The sequence below is a fragment of the Mercenaria mercenaria genome, chromosome 3 (assembly GCF_021730395.1).
Source record: "Mercenaria mercenaria strain notata chromosome 3, MADL_Memer_1, whole genome shotgun sequence".
In the NCBI taxonomy this organism is placed as follows: Eukaryota; Metazoa; Mollusca; class Bivalvia; order Venerida; family Veneridae; genus Mercenaria; species Mercenaria mercenaria.
Genome location: NC_069363.1, coordinates 29,585,282 through 29,600,588, shown reverse-complemented (window position 1 = coordinate 29,600,588; position 15,307 = coordinate 29,585,282). Strand labels below are relative to the sequence as shown.

At 34.5% G+C, this 15,307-nt stretch overlaps 1 protein-coding gene across 1 annotated transcript in view; it reads right to left on the bottom strand.

Annotated features, from left to right (window-relative positions):
* Positions 1–236: 236 nt before the first annotated feature.
* Positions 237–15,307, bottom strand: part of LOC123525190 (orexin receptor type 2-like) — a 116,829-nt gene continuing 101,758 nt past the window's right edge. Inside the window, exons 3-5 of the mRNA XM_045304035.2 lie at positions 8,600–8,735; positions 4,240–4,358; positions 237–2,453 (exon numbers count right to left, since the gene is read on the bottom strand). Coding sequence (XP_045159970.1) covers positions 2,245–2,453; positions 4,240–4,358; positions 8,600–8,735 — 464 coding nt within the window. The 3' untranslated portion in view covers positions 237–2,244. The remainder of the gene's footprint in view (positions 2,454–4,239; positions 4,359–8,599; positions 8,736–15,307) is intronic.

Genomic DNA, 15,307 nt, shown 5'->3' with positions numbered 1-15,307 from the left:
TATACGACGTCTATTTGATCCCTTTTTCTTGTCCAAACAATTTCTGGGAAAATGTGGATAAATTTGGCTGTTCGACCCACTCTTTGATCCCCTCCCCCTTCCCATCCCCGACATTGAAATTGCCCATATATCAGTGCTGGGTGTGAACAGCAACTGGTCATTTGAAAACGGTTTATAGATCAAGTAAAGGCAAGATATTCCAATAGTATTTAATATTTCTTACATATACACGTCACCTTCCAACAGCACTATGTTCCCACTTACTAACACTACATACAGTCATAACAAATATTCACAGTTTACAAAGACATGACGAGCACATCAGAGTTTAATGTAAACATGCAATACACACTAATATATTTTTAATAAAATATAAGCAATCCAAACATATCTTGGGATAGTCGAAGTCATATATCTCCAGGCAGGCAAACAAGTCAGTGAATAAAAGTAGTATTAATACATTGACTATAAATAAATAACAGCTTAACATTAGAAAAAATGTATGTATATAAGTCTATAACATTGTTTCCACATAACGAATATACGTCCTCGAGAAATAAAAACAGAAGTTAAAGTTTTCACCAAATATGATTTGCAGTGCATGAAACTATAGCAATGTGCAGGTAATTTTACATGCAGACCAACAAAGTGTAAGACAAATTGTAGACGTTATATTCTGAAATGACAAAAATCATATTACAAATAAGTATATTTAATACAGTATACGAGACGCCAACTAGTGAAATGGATTTCATTACAAGTGGGAAAGCTAGCTCAAAATAATACATACAAAACATATGTGCCATTATGTCTTTTTGATACATAACAAGCCTTTTAAGTAAACTATAGACAGTCGTTTTACATGTCATATGGAACATGCTTACACACGTCGTTATCTTTAGAGAAGCAAAAGGAACCTTTACGACAAGAAATTGAAAAAGGAATTGGAATTATTTGTAGTTTAAATCATACGCAATGCAAATACATGTACATATTACCATGCTTAATGCAATATAACTTTTCTTAATGCAATACGATGCTATGAAGATACACAACAATGATCAGTATCCCATACTAGCCTGTATAGACTGAATGTGTATATTCCCCATCTTACTTCAATTATTTCTCAAACAATATACCTTTTTATTCTATTTAAATATATAAAATATATCAGTACATACATTAGTAATGATAACATACTACTATTTAAATTAAAATGTTTATTTAGTGCTAATGACATGTAGAGTGAACAATACAAAGGATAGCATACAAGTATGCACATATTTTCCAAATTATATATATCAGTCGATACTCACAAATATGAAAATATCAGCCAAACTGCGTATTTAGTAATAAAAACGCATTCAGTCTTTTAACTGTAAAGCAAATATATAATTATTTTCAACTAGTTTTGAAATGATACAGTTACCTGGTACATTTGTTACTCTTTATCATTTATTTTCAAAGGAGTATTACAAGCTCATGGCGATATATACATGCCACACTTAAACTATTTTACAACTGCTCGTGTTTTAGCAAATGCTTAAGCTTGAAGCAGACCATGTTTAATTCTGAATGATGCGATAATTCTGTGATTAATACTGCGAAATGAACAAAACAAATATTTTTAATCTGAAATCAATATTCATCTTTTGGCTGGTATCAGTAAAATGTTGAACTACAGAACATTCCAGGAAATACTGTACACTTAGATTTTTCACAAAGCTGTAAGTTCGACATATTTAAAACTTAAATCTAGAACTGATTTGCGAGGTAGAGTATACGTGATATATTTAGCCACCACCTGAAGAATAATATAATGCAATGCTATCTATTATAAACAACGTTCATGAATATTTTATTTGCGAATACGGGCAGTTAGTGAATATAGAAAATATATCCCTCGGTATAATTTCTAATTTTATTGGTCACGGGTTACAGTACCCATGTAGATTTTTCGTACAAGTCGTTAATTTTTTTCGAATTTGTTGATGCGCAGAGTTAATCATTGAACGTTACATATTAAAGCGGAAGCATCTTTACTGCAAATATAAGTATTAACTTATTCTTTCCAATGTTCATGCAAATGTAAACCCTACCTTTAACACACACCTTTAACATAAAACCTTTCCGTGCGTTATGTGTGTTTTACATAATACATGAACACTAAAACAAAATATCGTGCTTATGAAATTACAGTATGGAAAAGACAGCCTATACTAATTAAGTATAATACAACGCATTTTAAAACTGCGATCGTTTTGAGCTTCCTGTATTGTTTACATTCCAATTTTGTCTTGTTGAATACGTGTTCATAGAATATCGCTCTGATCTTGTTTGTCCATTAGTGCGTGTAATGCGAAAATTATACACGTTAACCGGTGCTTTCACTGGATCTTGAAACGGTGCGTGACATCTACTAAATGCTGCTCGAAACTCCTGACGGAATTTAGCTACAAAAGAAAATATAAAATATGAACTAAATAAAACTTTGTTAACAGTGAGCGACAAATGCCGTACAGAAGCGCTTGATAGGATAGAATATAAAATCAAAAAGAGGCAAACTCCAAAACAAAATCTGATATGAAGTTCTCCCAACAATGTGCATATCTACTTCATGCTAATGATAGATACCAAAATTCTGATTGAACTGGATGGAAACTGTAGGAGGAGTTGATTGCAAAAGATACAGATTTACTTGTACTATTGTTGAGTCACAAGAAAAGGGCATATTTGAAACAAATCATGAAAGTTTCGATAATATGCGCGTATTCACTTCAGTTTGACGACGTACACCACATTTTGTTTGAACTGGATGGAAACTATAAGAGAAGTTGTGTAAACAGTGTATATATGTTGTTGAAAAAAAATGGAAAAAAGGAACACTACTCAAAATTGATAACCGGGCATGAACGTCCCGAAAATATGCGAAAGTCCATTTCATCTTAATGACGTTACCAATTTTCATTTAAATCGGAATAAAACTGTAGGAGGTGTTAGTGTAAAGGACGGACAGACAGTTTATACCGGTAGTTTAAACCGAAATATAGGTGGTGGGGGGATAATAACGTATATGCTGACTTTATTGGCAGAATACTGAAGCACAAGAATGTACAAGAGACTTATTTTGGTGGTGGTAAATGTAGGGATGGATAAGGGTCAGGACTGGGGAAGTAATGTGGGTTGTTGCGCTACGCACATTTTAACCCCGCTTTCTAAGACTCCTAGTTTCAAGTAAATATCTTGAATATATTTTAGTAATGTTATTCAAAGAAATATGACGAGACGGACAGATTTTACCACTTGACTCAATTGTAATTTTATTATTATAATATTCTTTGATCTACCTACTCGATTTATTAGCTCTAACATGATGTGTCTCACCGCCACCTACCTACCTATATGTCAAATTTAAGTTGAGACTATGATTTTGCGCTCTGCATAATTATATTCTTATCGCCACCTAATTATACGCCGAGTTTAAAGTTAGTATCTTGGATGTTGTTTCGGTACGCTCGGAAAACGAAATATGACGTCAGATTTGACAAACCTCAACTTTTGACCTTTGACATACTGACCCGTGTGTTTGCGCTCTGCGTATCACCCGATCGCAGCCTACCTATATGCCAAGTTACTTTGAATGGTTTCTTGGACTATGCTCCTGGCATAAAATATGACATGACAGACGGAGGAACGGATGGACTGACGCATGCCCAATCACAATTCGTTCTATTTTTTTTTCAAAACAGGCGTATAAAGATAAACGTGTAAAGATATTCTTTTTCTTCTTTTTCGCGTAAGGGAGATTACGAGACATTTACATATTATTTAGATAAACAATATTTATCAATTCTGACCAGGCAAGATAAGAGTTAGATTTCAAAATTATTTAAAATCTTAACTTTGAGTAACTATCAGATTAGATAATAAATACAAAATGTATATATAACGGATAAATCTCTTTTCGTAGAATACTGTTAATAAAACATATTCCCTGCTCAGGTGTCAGTAGTTTGTTTTAAGTGGTTCTGCAAAGTCATCTATACCGGTCTGTTGCTCATGGACATTTCTAGCTATTGAACGTTTTTTAATTGAAACTAAAAAAGATCTCAATTTTGATACATACTCTATGAGAGAGAATAATTTATTTACAAAGTATCTGATTTTCGTATTTTGCGTTTCGTATAGCTTCTTACTGCTGTAATATATTCTAGCGTTAAATCATTTATGTTCGCTTACCGCTCATGAAATTGTATATTATGGGATTGAGCGCACTATTTAAGTAGCAAAGTCCACGGGCAATAAGAGCATACGTTGTTACCACAGCGTCATCCCATTCATACAGATCCCCATTGTATCTGAAAATAAACAAACACAAGGTCAGTTTTTTGTAAAAGCTGGCCAGCGGCCCGTTGTTATGGTACAGTTCAACATAACTGAGACTGGAATATCTGTGGTTATGACCTAAATTTGAACAGTATCTGCTTTTACTTCAGAGTCATAAAGTAAGTAAACACATGGGTTAATATCAATTATTGTTCCTTCTCATGAGGTGAACATGTCACACTTGACTGAGCAGGTAATGGATACAACGGTATCATCAAAGGCATCCGAATTCCAGTAGGCGCCGCCATTTTGTACTCATGCATATTCATTACAAATAGCCTCTTTGCCAATGTGTTTTACGCATCTTTAAGTCAATCTTTAGTGAAATACAACTACGTAATAAACAGACCTACAAAAAAAAAAACAGTAATTAAGTTAAAACTATCTAACCCCTAAATCTTACATGTTATATTGTAGAATCGAGATTAACTAAATGAATATTCATCATTTAAAAATAGACACCCGCCCAAAAATATCGTCTGCTATTATTCTTCTCGGTTACACTCTTTGCTGCTTCCAGAGGTTCCTTTTACGATTTTATTTCATACCAACTTTATTATTTTGATATTTAAGTATAACCATCAAAACACACTGTACTAATAAAGTTATTCGAGATTTTTTACTTGTCTGTGAATGCTATTACACGATACGTACCGTCACCGGATAACAACATTTCAATTACTTCCCTCGTTTTTATCTAGAACTGTATAATGCATTTCTTCACTTTACTGAGCTATAAATATTTCGAACTTTGTAATTTCATGCCTTTTGATTAATTGTTTTGTAATTTTCAAGTTGTGAACTTTTTGTACGCACTTTTTTCAAATTCATCAGTTTGTTTGTGCTGACTTATATAAAAGCCCTTTTTCTCCTGGTTTTGTCGTTCGGGAGCTGTAAGTATCCATTCATGCAAAGCAAATACTGGCATATGGCAGAACTTTTCTTCCACTCTGTTGCTAATTAAAAATAGGCAAACATACGACCAAATTCTGATCTGTGCCACTAGGACAGCATCGAGGGCTCAGAGCGAAACTAGTCCAGCTGCTGTCGACATTGGTTCCCGAAATTTTGACAGAGTGATGTTATTTATTATTTATTGTCCGCTGATAATATTTAGGTAGGATCGCTCATCTAAAGGTGTTTGTTTATGATTTGAAGTTAAATAAATGTTTGTGCGAAATAACTTTAAGTATTCTTATGATAAATAGATAAGAATGCACGTAAACTAGCAAAACACATAGTTCATAATTATTTTGTTAAAGATCCCTTAAAAAGAATATTTAATATGCGCTAGAAGGAACCTTTTGGTAAGCTAAATCTTGTAACAATAACATTAATGCTACAGATACAAGCACTGACACTAATATCAGTAACACTACCCATCTGTGACAGGAATATAGTTTTGATTTCGATAATTTTCTTCAACAAATGTTTTCATTTTCCTTAAAGACCTGACCTGATTAAGATTTAAGATAACAGGGAAAGCCTCGTTCCAAAAACACAGCCTCCCGAAGCGTTAACCCAGCACGCGGACGTGCACACGACCAACACACACGCTCCCACAAAACAAACATACTAGTACAAACAAAACAAATATGAAACACAGTGGGGCACCGACCAAGAATATTTTCCACAAATTACCTTACTTTAATTAAATATAATATCAATTTATTCTTACTTGTTTCATCAAAAACATCGCACGATTACTATACGTTTCAATTCAGTACACGTACAGCCAAATGTTATATAACACGGAAGATTTCACAAGTAGTCATTACTTTGACATTAGATTACCAATAAATAGTTTATAGGTCTTACTTCAACATACTTTGGGCAAACTTTCTTACTCAGACCATGTACATTATATTTTTTATCAATTCAATTAAAATACTCACTTAAAAATGTTCACCTATATATAATATGCATGATTTATGTGGGTAGTCGATTCCTGATAGTGATCCAAAGAATTTCTGAGTGTGTGTGTTTCTTACGTGTTCGAACTGGCCAAATCATTGATTTACCAATTGGAAACAAACTGAATTACCCAGTAGAGGGAGAAAAAGATTTTGGTTGACCAATAAACAAATATAATAATATCCATATGACATATCAAATGGCCCACAAAAGCAAGCATGCTGTTCTACTCTTAAAAGGCTAAATCACATATACATTTACATATGTGATTCATAAAGTGTATCAGACCGCCTTTCCAACATTTGATAGCAGGTTTTGGCACTGACATTAACAATGGACTCCTCTGTTAAAACTATTTTTATCTGCTCTACATCATTTAAAACCTCACATCCAGAGAACTACTGACTAGCTTTGAGCATCATTTGTAGTCTTATATCATTATATAAAGGACAATGGAGTAAAACATGAGCCTCATCTTCTATGACATTGATACCAATACTATTACAATAAGTACAGTTTCTGTTTTCTTGTAAAACATTGTTATATCTCCCAATTTCAACATTAATTGGTGCTGTACCACTACAGAATTTTGCCAACGCACCTCTGTGAGACCTATTATATGTATGACTGATGTGATTTTCTGCATGACTAATGATTCTGTTTATTGCATGTGTCTGTATGATTTATGAGTTAGTTTAATACATTTGTCTGTATGATTCATGAGTTAGTTTAATACATGTGTCTATATGACTGACGAATTTATTCATTACATGCATCTTTTATGACTGATGATTTCGTCCGCTGCATTGGTGAGTTTGTTTAAAACATGTGTCTCTAACACTGATGATTTTGAATGTGAATGTATGAGGGATGAGTTTGTCTGTATGTCTGAAGATTTTGTTCAATGCATGTGAATGTATGAGGGATGACTCTGTCCGTATGACACAAGATTGTGTTCAATGGATGTGACTATATGAGGGATGAGTTTGTCTGTATGACTGATGATTGTGTTCAATGCATGTGACTGTATGAGGGATGAGTTTGTCCGTATGACTGAAGATTGTGTTAAATGAATGTGACTATATGAGGGATGAGTTTGTCTGTATGACTGAAGATTGTGTTCAATGCATGTGACTGTATGAGGGATGAGTTTGTCTGTATGACTGATGACTTGGTCAATGCATGTGACTGTATTAGGGATGAGTTTGTCTGTATGACTGAAGACTGTGTTCAATGCATGTGACTGTATGAGGGATGAGTTTGTCTGTATGATTGAAGACTCTGTTCAATGCATGTGACTGTATGAGGAATGAGTTTGTCTGTATGGCTGAAGATTGTGTTCAATGAATGTGACTGTACAAGGAAGGAGTTTGTCCGTATGACTGTAAATTGTGTTCAATGAATGTGACTGTACGAGTGATGAGTTTGTCTGTATGACTGAAGATTGTGTTCAATGCATGTGACTTTATGAGGGATGAGTTTGTCCGTATGACTGAAGATTGTGTTCAATGCATGTGACTGTATGAGGGATGAGTTTGTCTGTATGACTGATGACTTGGTCAATGCATGTGACTATATGGGGGATGAGTTTGTCTGTATGACTGAAGATTTTGTTCAATGCATGTGACTGTATGAGGGATGAGTTTGTCTGTATGACTGATGACTTGGTCAATGCATGTGACTATATAAGGGATGAGGTTTTCCTTATGACAGAAGATTTTGTTCAATGCACGTGACTGTATGAGGGATGAGTATGTCTGTATGGCTGATGACTTGGTCAATGCGTGTGACTATATGTGGGATTAGTTTGTCTGTATGACTGAAGATTGTGTTCAATGCATGTGACTGTATGAGGGATGAGTTTGTCTGTATGACTGATGATTTTGTTCCATGCATGTGACTGTATGAGGGACGAGTTTGTCTGTTTAACTGATGATTTACTGCATTGATGAATTTGTTCAATGCACGTTTAATTATGTATGACTGAAGCGTCTGGTCAATGTATGTTACTATATGACTGATGCGTTTGTTCAATACATGTGACTATATGATTTAAGTTATTATATTGTAAATACTGAGTAGACGTTCACATGTCACACTTAAAACAATGATAACATTTTAAACTCATAAAAATACATTAAAATGTCTAAAATTAACAAACTAGCGAAAGATGTAATACGGGAAGAATAAGACAACAAAATATTGTCCTTGTCCTGTATTGTAACAGATAATTTAAAATATGGATGATACTTATCCATTTTCTAGTATAAATTCAAAATGTTTTTTGTTTACTACTTACCTTAAAATTTGAAAGATGTGAATAGGCAGATAACAGGTTCCGAACAGGACAACTATGGTCATTAACATCTTAGCGGCTTTCCTACGAGCATTTAATTGACTTTCTGGTCTAGAAGCCGAGAACTGTGGTCTCCTACCTGTAATTATATAAGGCAAATAGCGGATAGCGATGCGGTACAACCAATTCTACACAAACGTAACCTTAGTTCCATACACCAGCAACAGTCAGGAAGAGGTTTAAAAGCATCTATGCAATTTCTAATAATGCCTTACTTGTAACGTTGCGTAAAAAGGCAAAAGTGAAACAGTCAAGGTATCAACCCCCTTTTTCGTGTAACAAGTGTTTAGGCCACTGCTGACTTAAATCAAAATCTGAATTACAAATTACGAAATGGACTTCAAGCAATGCTTTGTTTTTTTTTCTACTTATTGTACATAGTTAAGATAGTATATAATGCTTTATGAATCTTGATATTCTTAATGTCTTCCAAATGTATACGTTTTCATTACATTTAAAACAATAAAACCTTTTTATTATCATAGTGATTCAAAGTGCTTAGGACGACGAACACATCTAGGTAACTAAAATAAATACAACGCACTACTATGTTTACAGCATTTTCGTGTCAAAAAAGTTCAAAATATGTCTTCCAATTCATTTGGTTGGATAGTATATACTATTACAGAGGTTACACCAATTTAGCATAAATAAGGACATGTAGCTGAGACAGGTAAGTTTTTATAAACTTGCTCAGGCTCATGAAGTGTACAAAATGTAGTAAAACTGTTGGCTACTGTGGTTACTTAAAGCTGCGAGCATTGTTCAAATAATGCTGATGGGTAAGACATTTTTCCCTTTAGTGAATTCCATTTCCTTGTAGTTGTAAGAGTTATAATCAGTATGAACTTATCTATTAAGAGATTCAAAAGATATATTGTTTTAATATAAAAAAGGTAAAATACCTTTGAAGACTTTTTATTAATTTATTAATAGGACTTAAAAGAACCTTACTAATTCCACTTTGTATTCAGTGTTAACAGATTGTACTCACTCTAATTTGTATTGCTAGACATGTACAGAATCATTCAAAGGCATGCGTTTTCGGCAGTTACCTACTCTATTTGTTAAATACGTCCACTAGTGATTAACGACATGTCTCAACAAACTACTTTGTTTTACTGTAACTCTTCAAGGAATATGAACCAACTTTTCTACTTACACAAAACATAAAAAGGGGTAAAACATAATAACTAGCGTCTAATAATGTCAACATACCCTTCTGTTGTCATTATTTAACCACATGCAGAAACAAGTATAATGCACAAAACAGTCAATTAGTTATTCGCACAGATATTTTCGCTTGCCTAATACAGTTTGTACACAAAATTACAGTTTGTAAAGTACTTTGTTGAATGGTCGCGTTTTTTCTTTGACATGTTCTACCTCAACGTGTAATGGTTATATTGTCTATCTGATATCAAAATATTGTTATTAGTATCTTTTTACTATATATGATACAGATTATATTGAATACGTCTAAACTGCTACTGATTTTAATGGAAATACGTAAGGCGTGTATTATAAGGGCGTGTGTACATTATCATCATTTTGCTCATGATTTCCTAGCAAACAGTGGTTTTGCCACTGACCGTTCCAAGGCGGTCCCCCCACCCCTTCTTTATTTGTTTGTTTTGTTGTTGTGTGTGTTGGTCATGTGCGCGTCCGCGTACTGAGCTTACGTTTGGGGAGGCTGCGTTTTTAGAACGTGGCTTTCCCTGTTGGATATACATCCTTGTTTTAGCTCACCTGAGTTATTGTGATCGCTCGATGTCCGGCGTCCGTCGTCTGTCGCCCGTCAACATTTAGCTTGTGCATGCGATAGAGGCTGTGTTTTTCAATTAATCATCATGAAATTTAGTCAAAATGATTGCCTTGATAAAGTCTAGGTCGAGTTCGAATATGGGTCATCTGAGGTCAAAAACTAGGTTACTAGGTCAAATAAAAGAAAACATTGTGTATGGGATAGAGGCTGTATTTTTCAATTGATCTTCATGAAATTTGGTCAGAATGATTATCTTAATGAAATCTAGGTCGAGTACGAATATGAATTATCTTGGATCAAAAACAAGGTCACTAGGTCAAATCAAAGAAAAACCTTGTGTATGCGATAGAGGCTGTATTTTTCAATTGATCTTCATAAATTTTGGTCAGCGTTATTGCCTTGATGAAATCTAGGTCGAGTTTGAATATGGGTCATCTGGGGTCAAAAAGTAGGTCACTAGGTCAAATCAAGGAAAACTTTGTGTATGCGATAGAGGCTGTATTTTTCAATTGATTTTCATGACATTTGGTCAGAATGGTTACTTTGATGAAATCTAGGAAGAGTTTGAATATGAGTCAACTGGGGTCAAAAATAAGGTCACTAGGTCAAATCAAAGAAAAACCTGGTGTATGCGAAAGAGGCTGTATTTTTCAATTGATCTTCATGAAATTTGGTCAGAATGATTGCCTTGATGATCTAGGTCGAGTTTGGAAATGGGTCATCTGGGGTCAAAATGTATGTCACTAGGTCAAATCAAAGAAAAAATTTGTGCATGCAATAGAAGCTGTATTTTTCAATTGATCTTCTTAAAATTTGGTCAGAATGATTGCCTTGATGAAATGTAGGACGAGTTTGAATATGAGTCATCTGGGGTCAAAAAGTAGGTCACTAGGTCAAATCAAAGAAAAACCTTGTGTTTGCGATAGAAGCTGTATTTTTCAATTGATCTTCATGAAATTTGGTCAGAATGATTGCCTTGATGAAATCTAGATTGAGTCCGAATATGGTTTATCTGGGTCAAAAACTAGGTCACTAGGTCAAATCAAAGAAAAACCTTGTATATGCAATAGAGGCTGTATTTTTCAATTGATCTTCATGAATTTTGGTTAGAATGATTGCCTTGATGAAATCTAGGAAGAATTTGAATATGAGTCATCTGGGATCAAAAAGTAATTTGGTCAGAATGATTGCCTTGATGAAATCTAGACTGAGTCCGAATATGGTTTATTTGGGTCAAAAACTAGGTCACTAGGTCAAATCAAAGAAAAACCTTGTATATGTATGAGAGGCTGTATTTTTCAATTGATCTTCATGAAATTTGGTCAGAATGATTGCATTGATGAAATCTAGATTGAGTCCGAATATGGTTTATCTGGGTCAAAAACTAGGTCACTAGGTCAAATAAAAGAAAAACCTTGTGTATGCGATAGAGGCTGTATTTTTCAGTTGATCTTCATGAAATTTTGTCAGGATGATTACCTTGATGAAGTCTAGACTGAGTTTGAATATGGGTCATCTGGACTTAAAAAGTAGGTCACTAGGTCAAATCAAATAAAAACCTTGTGTTTGCAATAGAGGCTGTAATTTTCTTGATCTTCATGAAATTTGGTCAGAATGATTGCCTTGATGAAATCTAGGTCAAGTTTGAATATGGGTCATCTGGGGTCAAAAAATAGGTTACTAGGTCATACCAAAGAAAATACTTGTTTAATCTCAAGAGACCACATTTTTGGTCCAATCCTAATGAAAATTGGCCAGATTTTTTCCATGAAATCACTAGGTCAAACATGTTTGTGTGTGTTTCTCAGGTGAGCGACCTAGGGACATCTTGGCCCTCTTGTTATACTTATGTAACGGTATCCTCAGATGCTTCTGTTTTGTCAATCTCATTATTTCATCTGACTGTAAAATACAACGGATGGGATAATGTGCCAACCAGAACGCGGATGTCAAACTGCTATTGCTGTTTTCTTTTATTCTCCCCGGGCATTACCTGAGTGCTTGAATCGTTTGAGTGTTTATTTACATTTTACATTTTAAGCATTAACACCCTTTCGTAGAAATTAAAGAACGTAGCTCGTTCACGTTCTTATGTATAACAGCTTTTGATTTCTTTACTAATTTGTGTATAAGGAAACATAATAATTTTCAGAACTATAAAGTTACTAAACAAAATATGTACAATTTGTTAACATTGTTATTTCTAGTTAAATAATGTACTTGTATGAACAGTTACTCTCAAATGTCTATAGTTTGTAAAATAAATAGCAAATTGATGCATATTGGTGGCATATTTAACCTGATGTCAGTAAAAGGAAAATGTTATTTCAAACGTCTGATGTATGTCATTGCTTAAACCTACATTTATTGTTTATAAATCTTAAATACATTTAACAATACCCGTAGATAGACAATTGCAACTACAGAAAATCTGTCTAAGGGCCTCTGTGCCGGAGGGGTTGATTTCAATTCAAACGACTTGTCCCTAACCGCTGTGAGTTCAAACGTTGCTTGCAATTTAACATTCTTTCATGTGTTGAACCCGTCCAGCTGACTGTACGTTCGTACCTGAAATTGATACCCTAAGGAGTACCTGGTGTCTTCCCCCACTATCAAAAGCTTAAAAGTCGTCATATGACCTATGATTATGTCAGTGTAATGTTTCAAAACTTTCGGAAGAATGAAGAGATTCGCTCAACAGTTTGCAATAGACAGTGGCAAATCGGTTTCATTTTGTGTATTTCTTTAACTAGATCGTTGAAATTGGCTCGTTATTATAGAAAGACGTAACATTAATTTAAAACAAATAGCATGTAAAACATCATAAAAAGCTTAAGGCTTCCGTTGAAACAAATGTGACAGGAAAACTAGGAATCATGACCTTTGGTCATAAATTTTATACCTCAAAGACTACCTGACATTTCAATGTTTTATGCTCTTTGTTAAATGGCAAAGCAACAAAAGATTTGCTAAACTCCTTTCGTTCGCTGATTTGAAGGGTTTGTATCAATACAAGATTGACATGTACATTTAAACCTTAGCTTTTGAGTATTTCAACCTTGAGTTTCAGTACAATACGCAGTTGGCAAGCTATGCAATTAACAAGAGAGGCAAACGTAAAGGCAAGTTGTTTGCTAATGACGGTATGCCTCGGTATACGCAGTTACAAAAAAAAAACAAAGACAAATATCAAACAGGGAATGCCACGTACCAAAATCGCAGCCTCCCAAAAATGAAACCTACAGCACGCAGACGTGCACACCACAAACATAAACACATACACATACACGTGCACACACACAAAGCCAACACACGAGGACAAAACGAACCAAGGAACACACACACATACGCGCACACACACAAAGCCTACACAAAAGGAGGACAAAACGAACAAACAAAGGAACACAGTGGGTCACCGCCTTGGAACGGTCAGTGGCAAAAACACCACTGGGGAGCTTTAACCGGTTTATGGTGCGCACCCAACCTCACTCTTACCCCCACCATGTTCCAAAGACACGGGACAGTGTAAATAAAAGTAATCCCTTCCAGGTGAATCTCTAACACACGTAATGGAAACAAAAAGGCATGGCATGTAAAACACAAAAATGCTCGTGTATAAAAATATAAAAAGCAAACCTTTAGAACCAAAAACGTATGTACTCAATGCCTTTTCAGAAGACAGAGCAACAAGAGAAACACCCTTAAGGGCCCGTCGAAACAGGCCAGAAGACAGATATCAAAACAGTTCAGTCCTCGTAGGATTTAAAAACTGCTTATCATAGAGTCCTCCCTCTCTTCCGTCAGACACAATCAAAGAGGGAAGCGTAGTGTCCAACTGTAAACGGGTTGAACACTAAACATGCGGTATGTCTCAAAACAGTTGGGTCGTAACCTCTTTTAATAAAACGTTTTATAATTTTACCAAATACATTGGGAAAATTACCATGACCCAAGATCTTACGAAGTTTGTAAACCACATCCCCATAAAAAACGGGTTTAGAAATACCTTCTTGCAGAAGTGTCTTTAAATTACTATTGAATTTTAAAACTAAATCAGAATTACGATAGTAAAATTTAGCAAAATATTTACGCAATTTGTAATAACGGTAGCCTTGCTGAAGAAGTTTTTTGTAATATAAAGATTACGTTCATTGAAATGCTTGACATGACTACACGCTCTGGCAAACCGAATTAATTGAGAAATATATACCCCATAAGATGTAGCCTGAGGTACATCCCCATCCAAATGGGGAAAATTTACAATACTAAAGTTAAAATCATCCCTCTTGTCATTAATTTTGGTATGTAAAATATTGTCATAAATAGAGAGATGTAAATCTAAAAACGAAGCATCAATATCCGAATTGTTAGTTTTAATTAACTGAAGCTCCCTAGGATAAATAGTACCCACCAATTGACCAAACAAACGGATTATCCATATTAAGAATATCATCCAGATAGCGTGATGTATTATTAAATGCCGTTATAATAAAACTGCCTGCGTACCTGTAGAAAGGCTCAACATAAAGTCTCTTTCATAACAATATAAAAACAAATCTGCGACAAGGGGTGCACAATTTGTTCCCATGGGAATACCAACTACTTGTCTAAAAAAAACTGCATTCCCAAACCTGATGTAAATGTTGTTCAATAAAAAGAAAAGTGCTTTACAAACTTCGTCACAGGTCCACATTGTATAATGTTTAATAACATTGCTAGTAAAAAAAAGCTTTATCAAAACTGCAAGCGAGAAATGTAGCATTCTCTCTGGCAAAAGTCTTTTCAATTAGGGCAGTTAGTTTGTCATTTATTAAGTTTGTGGTAAAGTGGTATACAAAGTAGAAAAATCGTATGTACTGACTGTAGATACCTTGTTATTATTAATT